Source organism: Hippichthys cyanospilos, chromosome 12 (genome assembly GCF_059441005.1).
Source record: "Hippichthys cyanospilos isolate Australia breed blue-spotted pipefish chromosome 12, RoL_Hcya_1.0, whole genome shotgun sequence".
In the NCBI taxonomy this organism is placed as follows: Eukaryota; Metazoa; Chordata; class Actinopteri; order Syngnathiformes; family Syngnathidae; genus Hippichthys; species Hippichthys cyanospilos.
Genome location: NC_142380.1, coordinates 14373537 through 14389770, shown reverse-complemented (window position 1 = coordinate 14389770; position 16234 = coordinate 14373537). Strand labels below are relative to the sequence as shown.

Here is a 16234-nt window from a genome sequence, read left to right as displayed (position 1 = left end):
GTTTGGTCTCTGTGTGCCCTGTGATGCTTTGTTCATCATTACCACTGACAGTTCCTACCCCTGTAATGCCCTGTATAGACATTTTGTTGCATTGAATTGATTAATGTTGTATAATCTTGACATGAAATATTTGACACATCATTTCACTGTGTGATTATTCCTCGAGAAAGAACATTATTGAGGATTCCCCCCGCATCTCGAAAAGATTTGCCAAAAGCAGTCCTTCTCAAATAGTGGGGCGACCCTCGCCACTGGGGGGGCCACGATGCAATAAAATAAATAAATAAATAAATCCAAGTTTAAAATATTCGTGTCACATGATGGCGCCAAATCTCTTGAACAGCACCAACACCATGCATTTAGCATGGACATAATCTTGTTCAAGTGTCACATAAACAGCTGCATTCAGAAGTTACATGACATAAACAACCTTCCATTATAGTAGTTGGTTTTACTTGTTTAAATGATCAATTCTGCTCGTTTAAAAAAAAAAAAAACTATTAACTTCAATATTAGTTAATGAGTTTTTAGTTAAGTGAATACAAACGTTTAACATACAACCCATTAAGAATGATTTTTTAACATATAAGATCTAAATTTTCAAACAAGCCTTTAAATAAACATGTAAATGTTTATTTAATTATTGTCAATGACTCACCGTGTCCATGGCCCACTTCATTTTTTCATCCTGCCTGCACATCATTCACATGACTTACGTTTCCATTTTCTAGAGCCGTATATCCTCACAAGGGTCGCTTGCTGGTGCCTATCCCAGCTGACTACAGGCAGTAGGCGGGGGACACCCTGAATATATTGCCAGCCAATCGCAGGGTACAGAGACAAACAGCCAATCACGTACGCAATCACACCTAAGGACAATTTAGTATGCCCAGTTCACCTGCCATGCATGTTTTTGTGGAGTGGGAGGAAGCCACAGTGCCCGGAGAGAACCCACGCGGGCTCAGGGAGAACATGAAAACTCCACACAGGAAGGCAGACGCGAGGTGAATTTGAACTCGGGTCCCTTTGACAGTGAGGCGTATATAGGCTATTCACCGTGCCACCAAGCTGCTCTATTTATACATTTAATAAATTTAATTAAATAACGTTCTGTATAATAATGTTTTGAAGTTGATACTTACATTGCATGCTACTTACAATTGCATTTGTACTCCCTGATTACTGTGTGTGGTGTGGGTTGTTATTGATTTAAAAATACATGAAAAGGCACTCTTTAAATTTTTAGTTTCATTTATCAGTTTTCCTTTACATTGGTTGGGTGACAAAGATTCATCTCAATGTATTTTATTAAAACATGATTAATTGTAAATATATTTTTCCAAAATAGAACTATTTTAAAATGTCAATATTTTGTGAACAGCTCAACCTAAATTAACATAAATCCATTATGTCTATATTTAATATGGGTGGTAGACTGGTTTAGAGGTCCGGGGTTCAATTCCAGTTTGCCCGGCCATCCTTTGTGGAGTTTGCATGTTCTCCCCTTACCGGTGTGGGTCCTCTCCGGGCACTCCGGTATGGCGCTCTTCCCTCATTTCAACATGCATGGTGGGTGCATTGGATCCTCCAAATTGTCCTTGGGTGCAAGTTTGAGTGTGAATAGTTGTTTGTCTCTCTGTTCCTTGTGATTGGCTTGCAACCAGTCCACCGGTGTCACCCACCTACTGCCCGTAGACGGCTCGGCTAGGCACCAGCAAACCAGCTACTCTCGTGGGGATAAGCAGTAATAGAAAATGGACAGCAGTATTATACACATATACTACGGATTTCTTTTCCCTTCGCTCTGTGGCTTGGTCGATAGCCGGAACAAAAGTTTTTGAGGGTTCCATGACGAACATATTTAAATGTTACACATTGTCAGTGGGTAAAGTGAAGTTGTGTTCGAAATTTTAAGTTTGTTTCCGGCGTGAGGGGGTAACTGAAATATTTCCTGTATTTTATGCGACACTTTTACGCCAATATGATGAAATAAGGGCCGCAACCACGCGGAGAGTTCTAAGGAGTCACATAATCCGGCGGCGTGGGTCTGTTATTATTTTGGTCAGTCATGGACATGCCAAGAAAATCTTCAAACTGGATGCTTCTACATCCAGCGGTAAGTGTGTTGGATATGGGACGAGGTATCGATCTGCTAAACTACACCGAGTGTCTATTGTTTTCAGTATATCAAGATGAAGAACCTCGAGGTGGAAGACTGTGAACAAGTTCATGCTGCTTTCCTAGTTTACATGGATCTCACTGAAGGTACGTCTTTTAGGGAAGCCATAATTCGATTTTCTTTATACATGTATTTCCTGAATATACCGTACATACTATAACATGGGGCTGGTTAAAGCATTACGATCTTTATCCTATGCACTAGTAGAATAACTAGCACATCATACTAGTGCAGCAACTTTATATTACTCAGTATACACCAACTTTATATTACTCTGTATACAATAACTTTATATTACTCAGTAACACAGCATCTTTATATTACTCAGTGTTTTTTTCCCACTAGTGGCTGACATTTATGCTAGGGAATCTCTGCCCCTGACTAATCATCCAGTTTTAGTTTCCTAGCAACATTCAGTTGTCCTAATAGTGTGCCAATTTGACTTACTAGTAACGATAAAGTGACACCATTGGTACATGGACCTTAAAATGAACAGCTGTTAAAAAAAAATAAATATATATACACACAGTATGCTGTATACACATTCTCTCTCACACACACGCATGTGTACACGCCGTGTTGTTATATTAAGGATGATGAGGTTTATTTTTAATTCACCGCAACGTTTGGCCGTGTGTTTTATTGTCATGCAGGGTATTAACAATCACGCAGATCCTTAACAGGCTGCACATTCTCCTGTGCATCCCATTTCAAAAACACAAGTCAAAAGAATATAGATCTTGTGTTGTTTGCAAGATCCTGCCCCATCCCTAATAAATTAAATAGAAGACTTGCCTGGCTTTACTGTTTGCAGTGCGTCACTGGAAAGTGGTGTCCTGTGTTAAAAGTGATGAACTTCAGCTGGTTTTGCTAGAGGCCAAAGAGAAGGAAGAATCACCAATCCTGTCAGTTCTCCCGCTGCCCGTGCACCGGTCTCTGAGCCACAACGAGTGAGAGAGAAAAATCTTCCTTTTTTTCTTTGACTGGAACTCACTGATTGAGTAAATATGAACATGTCCATATGCAAATTAGAAAACAGCATGTATCTTCAACACAAAGACAGATATGTACAAATACATATTAAATGGAATGGTACTTCCTTCTTTCACAGTATACGACATGTTTTGGACCGAGGTTTTCCTATGCTCCTGTGTGCCGTGGCTTCGGACTCCACGCTGGTCTACCAGAGGTTGACCGATGGCTTGGTGACCCCCGATCCACCGGCTGGCCCCTTTCAGGATGTGGATCGTCGGCAGCACAGGAAGCGACGACAGCAGCAGTCGACATCCGGTGCGAAACACAAATGATGGTGTGTCTATTTGGACGTTGAACTCTTGAACTCCAGTTTTCTCTGACGCCCTACTAGAAAATAGCGTTGGGGCCTAGTTCATTTAACTTGATGTTGAGTTTACATGATCAAACCTCCAAAATGCTTGCTAACATGTTTATGGGAAGGAGTACTTTCACCTGGCATGCCATTGATGTAATCTCCCATGAAAAAGCTCTTCAAAATGCTTCTTCCTACCGGTCATCATTGGTTTTCATCTGGATATAGATCTGGGCTCTGGCTGGGCCCATTCAAAACAAAAAGTTGTGTTGACATTTCATATACATGCGTAAGTAAATATCTTCAAAAGAGCAGATATGCAAAGGTGTATGAGCAGTTTTTTTTCAATATCCTGGATACCCTGACATGACAATCTACTACTAACGGAGTGACTTTGACTCGTAATGTAATTATGGTAGTAGTGGCGATTTGGGGATTCTATTGACAATTTATGGACAGGTATTAAGATTAAAAAAAAAAAAAACAAACACATGCATGATGCGTGGTAAATGAATTGGACACTCCGAATTGCCCTTTGGCATGATTGCAAATGTTTTTTTGTCTCTACGTTATTACGTTATTGTCATTTATTTTATTATTACAATACATTATTAGAGTACATGATTACTCAAAAGGCATTTTAAAACTACCTTTTTTTTTGTTTATTGTACATGTCTGCTGTAAATCCATGTTATTGTCAGACTCAAAACTATCCCGACATACGCCTGTTTTTGTGAAAACACATCACAAACAGTAACTGCATTCACAGAATAATCAGGATTCTCATTTACTATGATTCAGAATTGTTTTAAAATGTCTCAAAAGCAATATTTAACACAAACAAACAAATTTACCTCTTGTTAGCTTCCGTAGTCAGAGGTGCACTTTGTCATGACATCACCACACAGCCCATTCTGGAAGTCAAACTTGTGTGGCAGGGTGCACAACAACAAAGATGGAGGGAATTGCAAAGTTTCAGGAGTGTTGATAATGAATAGAGTATTAACAGTCACAGATTCAGTGATTTAACAGTCACGTATCTGGTGATTTTCAATTTAGCTGCTCACTTGCAAAGGTTTTTCATACCTTGTTTGTCATGAATGTACTGAGCAGTAGATATCTTTTTCATGCATGTAACAGTATTCACATATTGAAAACTGAATATATTCTATATGTTCCCTGTTCATAAACTGAACATATTGAAACGGAAATCATTTTTAGTTGATAACCAATTATGAACCGAATCATAGACTCAAAAATTTGAGCGGCCTTGCTAACGTTCAACATGAGGTCAATTCATTGAAAAACAGCTTCTCACATCAATGTATGTGTATGTGTCATTGTCTTGGGAAGCCAAGACATAATGCTGATAATCAGTGCTTGGTATTATTTTGCACCCTGAATTTCATGCTGAAAAATTGCTTCGTTTGTCACAAAACTCAACTGTCTCCAACTCTCATCAACCATGTGCTAGATACGCGCCATCTTGTGGCAGAGTTCGGTAATACTGTACTATAAAATGCTATACAGTACACATTAAGTTTTAAGTAGGTTACGGATTGATTTATGGGTAACAGAAAGATTTGGAGCAATGAAGAGGATAGTAATAATAATGATTGTTCTTTATATCAATATATATGTGTATATATATATATATATATATATATATATATATATATATATATATATATATATATATATATATATATTATTTTATTTATTTATTTTTTTTTTTACCCATCCCTACCGGGTATCAAGGTTGTGGAATAAACACCCAGAAACATCTTTACATTACATAGCACCAAAAATAAAGAAATTAGTTGTGGCAGGTTGAGGTTTTATCACATTTGGGTCAACAGTGGTCCAGATCAGTTTAAAAAAAAATATTTATTTTTTTTCTAGAAAAACAAAAGACCAACATGGACATACGTACACAGTAACACTGGTGAGTGAAATACAGATGCTGAATAATAATATGTGACGTCACCCAAGCAGGCTTCATCTGGGCGCGATATCCAAGCAGGTCAGTACATAGTAAGCCAACCATGTGAGTGCGTGTGAGAGTTTGTGTGGTGAAGACAGGAAGCAACCCTGAGCCTTGTTTCACATAAATATGTTAAAAAGAAATGTGGGCGGACACACAAATATTTAGTTTTGGCCCAGAAATTGTAGGAAAGAGAATGATTAATGTTTTCTGGAATGCAAGAAGCCAACCTTGTGATTTTCAGGGAGGCAGATGTAGACAATGGGCCTCATGCATGAAACATCTGTGTGCATAATTTTGCTCCGTGAACAATTCCAATTCACTTGTTCATCCTTTTTTTTTTAATCGCCATTCTTTAAGTGTGCATAAATGTGTGCAAAAATCATGAAAACGTCTCAAGGCAAAGGGATTTCCATTGAGAGAAACACCACTCGACACCAATAATGTATTAGGCATCCAATTTAGGATCAAATTAGGATCATGTATATGTATTTTATCATCCCCATTAATACATACCAGTGAAAAAACATTCATGCATGAAGCCCTATTTTCTGACTAGTCGTAAACATCCAGCTGTGGTTACTGACTTTCAAGAACGAGTTCCTCTTGATCCCGAAATCCCTGACATCCTGTGATGGCTTTTCAATAAAGTAAACTAAACCGAAGTCTTATCAACTCGTGAACCATCATTGAGTTCTGGTTGCTGGGTTAGACAAGGAGGTTTGTATCGAGCAGGAGGGCAAGAAATTGCTCAGCAGAGTTGTGTCCTTCTGCCCCTTCGACAGGTGGAATGATACTGCCCATTGCAATACTGGCATCTCTAGCTGATGGATGCTTGACCATGGGGCTATGTCATGTCTTCCTCCTCTGAGCAGTAATCTCTACCCTGGAGGTAATGAAAACATCCTTATTATATAAGCACAAACACGTTTTTAACAGTTCACAGGATTAAACAAAGATCAATACCTACTGTCAAATCAAACCTCAAACATGTTATTTCAAACAACTCCGCCTCCATTAGCGTAAAGCTAGCACACAATGAAAAATATAATAGATGTGCTAATGATTGATGGTTAGCATGGAGTGTCACGATTCTCCAAGTCTTTAAATGAGGAAAATGTCTTTTTGAAAATATATGGGGAAGCAATACTTGTAGACCAGACCCCGGCAAAGATCAGCCCAAGGGCCACATCCAGCCTGTCCACAGTCTCAAACGGGCCCTCGCTGTGACCGTGAAGTGAAAGTAATACTGTTTTGAAAGTTGTGGTTTTTATGTACGCACATCTTGATGCTAATACAAGCCAGGTAGTATGCAAAAGCTACAATACTTTTTCCAAGAAAAGAAAGCTGAAAATGTGTGGTTGTGGTGCTAATAAAATTCTACAAGAATTTCCTGCATGATCCAGGGAAAAGCGCCCCCAAACAAAAATGAAAAAATTGCCCACTTTGCAAAGCTACAAGTTAAAACACCCTAATAACTGTAACATCTTCGAGGAAATTCTCAAGTTAGAATTTCTATGAGAAGACTAAGAGTAATAGTAACGAATCAGGTTCGTTAGTTATGAACATAATAATGCACCATTATCTTCCCCAAAATACCACTATCATAAACAAAGACCGATTGAGACTTCTTTATGGTTGATGCTATGGCGTCAACGCATGCTGTTTTGCCAGTCGGAATTAACTTCAAGTGATGTCATTCGGTATTTATACAAAGATATAATCATCTTACCTTTTCAATTTTCTCATCAAGCATCCTGAAAAATTCTTGCTGGCTTTCTGAGGAATGAATGCTCCTGTGAGGACAAAACAAGTTAGGACTATTCAGGGTGACCTGATTGCCCTAAAACAGGGGTCGGCAACCTTTAACATTCATAGAGCCACTTTGACCCGGCTTTCACGGATAAGACAATCAGTTGGGTGTTAGCAGCCAGAGGAGTTGATTACAGCAGCTTTTTTTAGCCAAGGTTGTACCACATTATTTTCATTAAAAGAAGAAAGCAAGCTGAACCAATGTCTGAATCCATCCGTGTTTAAGAACAGGGGAATTAAGATGAGATTTATTCTGTGTTAAGAAGTCTTCAATTCTTGACTTGTGTTACGGTACATATTTTGAAATACCTGCCAAGATTGTTACCTTGGTTTCGAGAAAAGAAGACTGACCCAACGTTTGAGTCCATCCTTGTCTACATGCATTTATTTTTTGTTAAGAATTCTTCAAGCGCTTTAGATTTTAATGTTTATATCTTACTTTGAAAATGTGTGCTTTTAATCTGGAAGGTCGCACTATATTTCCGTTTCCTGTTTTTACCTTCCCAAAACTGATTGGCTGTTCCGCATTACCTTTCAGTGTCCCGACGCATGAAACACATCCTATAGATGTGGCCCTATGACCCAATCATGCAAACTTCACTGACTGCAATTCAAATGCGCCGTCCACGTAGTCGATCTGAACCAAACATTCCTTATTTTCCCAAACCACGGTGAGCCGTAACATAAGGACGAACGAGCCACATGCGGCTCCGGAGCCACAGGTTGCAGACCCCTGCCCTAAAACAAAATAATACACAAACGTGATGTTAATATGTTAACAAGATAGGCAAGCTGACACTTACAATATCTTTCCATCCTCATTTGATCCTGTCTCATCCATGTGTAGTCTTTTTCCAAGTAAAGCGCTTTTCTCCTGCAGGAGTTAAAAAACAAAAATAAACGGTAATCAATGTTATCATATGTACCTTTGTCTACTGTGTATACTTAAATCTGCTCTTCTTTCCCACAATTGGGTACAATATAGTGGTTATCCTCATGCATTTTTAACCAATTGAAAGTACTGAATGAACTCGAACTTTGAGCCATCTCCCCCACAACTAAATCTTTTCAAGATTGAACGTTTTGAATGTTTTTTTTAGATGAGTAAAAATCGTTTTGCATTTGACTGATTTGATTCATTCGTCAGAAAATACATGGAAGTATGTTGATCACGAATAACAAACCGTGCTGTCCTGGCAATCCACTCCGGCCTCTTCTCCACTGATATACTTGACTTTCTCCACTCCTTTCATCTTGTACTCATCTGCGAGCGAATGGGAAAGACAAAAGAGGCAGAGGGGAGCACATCTCCTTTTATTAATCCACGACAGCAACGCCCGGCAGCCCACTCGAGGATCAAATCCTCCCTCTATTCTCAGTTAACATGAAGCTCTCGCACTCCACTTCTCGGCTAAGTAATTATGTACTTGATTTCTCACGCTGCGGCCCAAATCCTCTCTTCACAATGCTTGGCGAGTGGCAAACACACGAGGTGTCAGCTTGATTCTCCTCTCGCCATGTTTTCGCTCACACTTGTGCCCTTCCTCCTCGGGCTCCCACGCTTTCAGAGAGCAAAGGCTTAAAATACTCATTGCATGCAAACATCCAACTACTGTAGGAAAAATAAATCACCCTCAATGAATCACTACTCTGCAAAATACAACCAGAATAACGTTACCATGGTAATATAATTGCAAGTGACTTTTAACTTGGGCTCACAATAACATAAACAATACTATGAGCGTGATTAAGCCAGTTAGCTTTTTTTCTGTCAAATGTTTTTAGAGTTGATCATTTTATTGATTATTTTGTCAATTAATTGAGCATCCCGCTAAAATTTTACTTCGCAATAAAGTGTGTTACAAAACCAGTTTTCTTCATGTGGAGTAAATCTACCAATTCATGTTATTTTGTATTGTTTAGAGTTCAAAAAATACGAATTTCAAAAATTATGTCAAAGTGTACGAAACATCACATTTTTAAAATGTTGCCATTTTCAAAAAATTATGTTTTAAGTACCACTAATACTGATAAAAATAAAAAATTGATTCCTCTTGATTCCTCTCAACTGAATAAGACAACATGTATTCAAGGCGGCGGCTCGGAGGAGCAGTGATTCGCCTCACAGGTCAGGGACCCAAGTTCAAATCCATCTTGCCCCTGCCTTCCTGTGTGGAGTTTGCATGTTCTCCCTGAGCCCGTGTGAGCTCTATCCTGGCACTCCGGCTTCATTCCAGAGATATGCATGGCAGGTGTATCGGACATACTAAATTGTCCTTGGCTGTGATTGTTTGTCCCTGTGTGACTTGCAATTGGCTGGCAACCAGTTCAGGGTGTCACCCACCTACTTCCCCAAGTCAGATTGGGATAGGTACCAGCAAGCCTGCGACCCTTGTGAGGATAAGCGGCTCCAGGAAATGGATGGATGGATGTATTTAAGGCTCGGGTCAAAACCAAACCGAGCTTAGGTTGTGAATGCCGCATGACCGAAACAATTTAGCCATGACCTGAGCCTTTTAAGCACATGTGGTCATTTTCAGTAGTCTTTTTAAAGTTGTTAACTGTACTTAAACAATAAGTTAGTGATCAAATTAAAAATAGACAAGACTTTTTATTGCTGAAAACAGATAAAACACAAAATGAGGCGTGTTGTACAATTGGACTGCAAAAATCTCTGAAATGAAACAAATACCGTATTGGTTACATCCACCGAGTCTCTCACAATATCCCTGTCTTATGAAGTGTATATTTCCTTGGCATCAATTACTACTTTCCTGTTAACCAACCCATTCACACAATCTTATGGCAATTTAGAGCATCTAGAAACAGCACCCAGAAAAACTCATTTTTCAGCAATTATATGAGGATAGGGAACTATGATGGATATAATATTTTTAAACATTGATGTCTCTTTGAAGGTGTCAAGACAGAGCTCTATTTTATCTATCTATTTTAGCCTGTGTCATGTGTAGCAGTCAACTGACCAGAGAAGAGGTCACCATTGCTGTGGGCTTTGCTCTGGTCCTCTTCACTGTTGGGCACTGCAGACACCTGCTTGGCGGAGGTGCAGCCCATCTCCTCCTCAGCCTCGCTCCTCCTCACCCGCGGGCATCACGCTCAAGTCTGGAGGGAAGGGAGAGAGTCAAGTCCACTGTCACTATCAGATATTTTCATCCTCAATTATTCGATTGATTATTGCATCAATTCATTGAGTATTTGTATAAAATTGTATTTTGCAAACAGTGTATTACAAAACCGTTTCTATCATTTAGTTAATTTACCAATTATTGGATGGATGGATGTCATGTAATCAAATTATTTTGACAACCCTTGAGTGAAGAATGCCAAACTTACATAAAACCATAGATGCTTTAAAAGTCCTAAATATGTCCTGTTTGTTTATTTTATATATATATATATATATATATGTCGTTTGTTTATTGTTTATTGTTTTAAAAAGGGTACTTTAGTTATTTTGTCAATTTTAGCATTGAAAATGTAATATTTTGTCTTTGATAATCTAAATAGTTTTCATGCACTATAAATACCATTGAAACACGTTTTTCTACTTGCTGTGACTGTTTTTATTTCACTTTAATTTAATATCTGGGATAACCTGTCCTGTCAAATAATTGTAAAGTAATAGTACATTTACTTCCTTAATACCACAGCAGATATATAGCACAGGATAACCTCAACAACCAGAAAGTATACACCGCTTCAAGATGCCCATTTTTAGAAGTGTCCCTCCCTGTGCTGGCAGAATTCCCTCCACCCGCAGCTTGAAACCACTTATTTCTCATAATCAATTAGTCATGAAGCAGCAGCAGCACCACCCTCTGTTTAAAGCTCATCTCATTCCCGGCCCTTCTCGGATTGACAATGATGAGAGGGGCTCGATCCATGCTGATCTTGCCAATAAGGGTGCACGGTGGTGCCAGCTGCACAGCAACAATGGATCTCTTTTCCCCCCTCTATCTCTCTCTCTCACCAGGCCTTTCAGTGGGGTCATTGATCAGTGTATCCAGGGGTGGGGGTGGGGTTCTGTTACACTCTCAAGGATTAAACTGGCGGCTGCTCCATCCACCACAGACCTGATCTATAAAAGTGAGCTGCATCAGGCTGTGGGCCAGGAATTGATCCCTCTTGATGAACCAGCTGAGAGTCCACATGCAGTTATCTGATCCAGACACACAACAACACAACCATCTTTTTTTAACCTTAGTGTTGACTGCAGCCCACAATCACTCACCCGGCATTTCTAGTCGGGAACTGCGCGTTAACGGTTTGATACAATTTTCAAACTATCACCGATGCAGGCGAGAATTGTGGGAAATGTGCCACATAGAAGTAATGAGCGGTGAAAACGGGCGAAAGAAACAAAACGGGCATCTCACATCATTAGAGATGCAAAGATTTTCAACTGTCAAATAAGATAGGGGAAAGTTACCTCTCAGGGGTATCCATGATTAAGGGGTCAGTCCTTGTGTTTCCGATTAGAGAGGTTTTGGGGGCCAGACAGACCGCATCTGCGCCTCTTGGTTGCAGGCAGCATCCGAAGTCGAGATGCAGTCAGTCCGTCTGCCAGCTGTCTGGCCGGACGCTGGATGCTGTCGATTATACCCCGAAGTCGATATAAATACCCATTCAAGTCATTATATAGGGGGAAATTAAATAAAACAGACCTCTGACATCAAAAAACAAAAAATATCTGTGCTGTTTTCAAATCGACTATGCGGGACTCCTCGACTCGATGGAAAAAATCCGCCGCCTTGTTGCGCTGCCTTTTGTTGCATTACGGACGTATTTCTTCAGCGCACCACGCAATTCTGTCCGGCTCAGTTCTTCCGCATTGGCAAGTTGACAGACAAAAAAAAAAAAAAAAAGAAACACCCTTTGAGAAGTTTGGTGTCTCCGAGCTGTTAAATTTTGCGCGTTTGATTTTCTTTTTTAGCTCAGCAGGATGATTTTACTGACAATGATCGCTCGTGTGGCGGACGGATTGCCGCTCGCCGCTTCCATGCAAGAGACCGACCAGGTTTGAATGAAAGCTCACTCAAAGACTTTTTTTTCGAATATTTAATGGCCGCGCCCCCATCTGCGATAATATGACGACTGTTAAAAACGATTACACTAGTTTGGCGCTGTTTTTTTTGAAAAAAATCGTGCTTATTTGGACATTTCTCATTGATTTCAAATGAGAATATCCACTATTAATCGGGTCATCCAATCTCATGACACACCACAACAGAAAAAATGTAAACAAAGCTAAAAATAATTAAAATGATAAGATTCTCACGCATCTTAAAATGCTAGCCTCTTGATTGGAATACTCTTATACTGTATTTCAGTTTTATGAATGGAAATTATGTGGATACACGTTAATAGTTTGCTCTGCCATCTAGTGGAAGAGCGTCCATTAAAGATGTTTTATTTTTTTTGTCAACGATATGGAACTAAACTAGAATCTACTTGCATAATCTATGTATCACTGGCCTTTCGTTATGGTCAGGGACAGTTGTTATTAACCACGCGTGTTGATTGTCGATCAATTAGTTTTCATCTTGACAGGTCACACTGGCCAAAAGCTGAATGTACAGTACTAGTTGAACGTTTTGGAAACACCCTCTAAAATTCACTGCCCTGCCCCCCACTTTTTTAAGCATTTCCTGAGTTGTAGATTAATTAAGTCATCGACATAGTGGTGACATGTTGGAGTTAAAAGCGAAATCAGATTGTTGGATGGCTAGATTATTAAAAGTAGACACCTTTTGTCCAGATGACAGCTCTGCACATCTTGCTTTTTTACTCAGTCCGCCTAAAGACGTGGATGATGCTTTAAGAGCTGAAATAACTTTACTTCATGCACAGCTGTGGTGTTTCAAGAGTTCAAAGCTCAAATTTCTTGTCCTCTGACTGTATTCCTCTTAGTAAATTGCATTACCTTTTGATAATAATTTAAATGGACTTGCTCTGAACTTTAACTAATTGCAATGTTATTATCAGTCAGGAAGAGACCTCCAGCAGTATCAGAATCAAGCCAAGCAGCTGTGCCGCAAACTCAATGGTCAAAGCCCAGACCGCTGCACCCTTGAAGCTAAGGACATGAGCTTTCAGTAAGTCAAAACAGGAAGTGAGCTTGAAGAAATATGTAGCATCATGAGAAAGTAGTACAGAAAATGCGTATTTATTCCAAAAATACAGTTTCACACCCACCTGGTGAAAATATATATAAAGTATATTCAACCAGACCATGTAATTTCCTTCAACACGTCAGCTCACTCATTGCTATTATAAACACTCGCTACACTTAACAGAAACACACATGAAGCAGCAACACAAACAAACACAGCATACGACAACTAGACTTGCCTATACATTAGTGGCAAAGCAAAAATACATCATTTTAAATTTACAATATTGTGGGGTTGCCAACGTACTGTGAAGGGGTTCACTGTATTTGTAAGGGAAAATATTTGTAAAATCCTTGTTTAATGTCCAGTTATTTTTCTGGTAGTTCACTTGGTGTATTTTATTTCCAGTTATTTAATAGCAGAAGGTGTTTGCTACTTGTCCCTTTGCGAGCCGTCTTTCCCCAAGAAAAATGTCTTTGCCTACCTCGAGGACCTTCACACTGAGTTTTATGACCAGTACGCTAAGAAGATTTCCACAGTGACAAGGCCGTATTCCTTCATCGAGTTTGGTACGTCTTCTTTTGTTGTATGTGAAAATGAGTTCTCAAATTTGTGCATATTTATATTATTTTTTCTTCTAGACACATACATCCAGAAAACCAAAAAGTCATATATTGACAGCAGAGCCAGGAGGAACTTGGGTAGTATTAACACAGAGTTGCAGGATGTTCAAAGAATTATGGTGACCAACATTGAAGAAGTTCTGCAACGTGGAGAAGCACTTTCAGGTAAATTATCGTTATGTTCTGCTAATTATCGTCATTATTACTGTTAAGCTATTATTATGTTCTGGCCACATTACAAAAACTAAACACGCATATATGTTTGAACACTTTATAACAACATATTGTTTTTTGAGTGAGCCTATTCAGATACTGTACCATAAGATAGCAACACTTGTTTTTATGTTTTTATGGCGCGACCTATGGCTGCACAATTATGGCCAAAATAATAATCACAATAATTTGGTCAATATTAAAATCACGATTATTCATCATGTTTGGTCAAACATGTCTTTATTTTGTTCTTTTTTTTTAAACAAGCAGTATATAAACAAGTCATCAAGGCTTGATACTTAAAAATAATAACAAAAACTCAAATAAAGTAAAAAAATTCACCCAAGACATGGCAAAAACTTGGCACACAGGGCAACAAAGCTAACTTACTGAGTGCAAACCAGTGAAAAAAATAAGCGTACTTAGAACCAAGTATGTTAGTTACTTATAGGCCAATTTTAATCAAATAGCAGCCAAAATGTCATTTTCGGTCATTTGAAGTCAAATTTATTCCAATAATCTTTGCCAATCAGATTTTTCAAAATGGGTCTCTTGACAGCTTGTATTGTGTATATATAAGGAATCAGGTGAGAAACTCAACACCATTTCACACTGGTAAATAAGATATTAGGGTGAGAAAAGCTGAGGCTTTTGTAATGTAAACATGTGGGAACATTGCCCCCTGTAGGTAGGATGACAAAGTGCTTGATTTGACTTAAGAAAAAAAGGTGCTTGACTTTTAAAATGTATCGCCGAGGATCAGTTTAAGTAATCATGGCAGCAATTAAAATTTGATTAACCGTGCAGCCCTAGCCTGACCTAAGTGAAGCTCATCTTAATTCAACTGGTTCTTTGGTGCCGAAATAATACACTCAAGCTATACTTTTACACTAGAGTAGACACAGCTTTGCATGACTGTAATTGACAGAGCATTAATATGTAGTGATTTTTTTTTCTTTTGCGATCAGGGCACACTTTGATCTCTCAAACAAATAGTAGACACTTTTGTCTTTTTTTCTACCAGCGCTGGACACAAAAGCCAGCAATCTGTCCACCTTGTCGAAGAAGTATCGCAGCGACGCCAAGTACCTCAACACCCGCTCCACGTACGCCAAAGTGGCCGCCGTGGCCGTCGTCTTCATCACGCTCATCATCTATGTGCGCTTCTGGTGGCTCTGATGCAATTTTGACACCATCTTTGGAGGGATTTCTCAGAGGGCAGCGCATTTAAACTGATCGCCACTATGCCTTAACCGCTGTTCATTGGTTATAATACAGAAAGCAGTGTGAGCATTTACTCAGAATCCTTGACATTCCAGTGCACTCGTTGTGAGGTGGATATCTAATACATGTTCAGTGACCATATGGCTAAGGTAAATGTTCCAACAGTGGCCATATGACAGACAATGAGCGAAGCATGAGCTTGGGGAAGTCTTGCCATGGAAGCAGGCTATTTGTGGTGCGTAACAGATCTGTGGTGATGAGTTAAGTTTACATGGTTTAGGGAAATATAAGTTTCACAATGTGGGACAGAGATCTTTAAGGTAAGCCTTTCAAAACTGTGACAAAAAATGTATTGTTCAATATTGAGAGTTGAGGATTAAAAAGTATATCCAAATGTCAGTGTTTTCTTGCAAACATATACCACTGATGTAGACCGGTATGTTTTACATACAAAGTTCATACAAACCCTATTATCAGACACTTTACTAAAATAGAACGGCACAATCTGAGCTGCAAACAAATCTGCTTTTATAAAAGCGAGTAACACTTGTTAGTGTGTGCATGTTATTCCTTAGAAATATCCTTTAGTTAAAAAAAAGCATCTAAAGTTAGCTCAGTTTGTTAGGCATCACCAAATTATATTTTATTACATCAAAAATAACTAGGTTGCTTTCCAGATGTGCAATTTTTGACTATAACAGGAACCACATGGCAATTTTGAAATGATGGATAGAGACT

General features: G+C 39.0%; 3 protein-coding genes across 7 annotated transcripts; 2 read left to right on the top strand and 1 right to left on the bottom strand.

The window, feature by feature from the left end:
* The first annotated feature begins 1883 nt into the window (after positions 1-1883).
* tsen15 (TSEN15 tRNA splicing endonuclease subunit) lies at positions 1884-10861 on the top strand. 3 transcript variants are annotated; one of them, XM_088428703.1, is made up of 7 exons: positions 1884-2116; positions 2184-2265; positions 2994-3129; positions 3291-3469; positions 5409-5451; positions 6276-6382; positions 10259-10861. In XM_088428703.1, exons 1-5 carry the CDS (start codon positions 2069-2071, stop codon positions 5444-5446), a joined length of 483 nt encoding a protein of 160 aa, XP_088284829.1. In that variant the 5' UTR covers positions 1884-2068; the 3' UTR covers positions 5447-5451; positions 6276-6382; positions 10259-10861. The 3 variants fall into 3 exon arrangements, with proteins under 3 accessions (XP_088284829.1, XP_088284828.1, XP_088284827.1); XM_088428702.1 differs by having other exon boundaries at positions 5409-5529; XM_088428701.1 differs by having other exon boundaries at positions 5409-6382.
* LOC148415024 (uncharacterized protein C1orf21 homolog) lies at positions 5375-12315 on the bottom strand. Of its 2 annotated transcripts, XM_088428704.1 has the most exons (7): positions 11988-12193; positions 11753-11912; positions 10287-10425; positions 8487-8566; positions 8106-8176; positions 7223-7286; positions 5375-6376 (listed from the first exon to the last, which is right to left on the bottom strand). In XM_088428704.1, the coding sequence occupies exons 3-7, from the start codon at positions 10375-10377 to the stop codon at positions 6338-6340; spliced, it is 345 nt and encodes a 114-aa protein (XP_088284830.1). In that variant the 5' UTR covers positions 10378-10425; positions 11753-11912; positions 11988-12193; the 3' UTR covers positions 5375-6337. The 2 variants fall into 2 exon arrangements, with proteins under 2 accessions (XP_088284830.1, XP_088284831.1); XM_088428705.1 differs by lacking the exons at positions 5375-6376; positions 7223-7286 and adding an exon at positions 7299-8040 and having other exon boundaries at positions 11753-12315.
* Positions 12118-15890, top strand: sec22ba (SEC22 homolog B, vesicle trafficking protein a). 2 transcript variants are annotated; one of them, XM_088428697.1, is made up of 5 exons: positions 12118-12157; positions 12257-12340; positions 13309-13418; positions 13845-14224; positions 15297-15890. In XM_088428697.1, the coding sequence occupies exons 2-5, from the start codon at positions 12266-12268 to the stop codon at positions 15449-15451; spliced, it is 720 nt and encodes a 239-aa protein (XP_088284823.1). In that variant the 5' UTR covers positions 12118-12157; positions 12257-12265; the 3' UTR covers positions 15452-15890. The 2 variants fall into 2 exon arrangements, with proteins under 2 accessions (XP_088284823.1, XP_088284824.1); XM_088428698.1 differs by lacking the exon at positions 12118-12157 and having other exon boundaries at positions 12167-12340; positions 13845-14005; positions 14078-14224.
* The last annotated feature ends 344 nt before the right edge of the window (positions 15891-16234 follow it).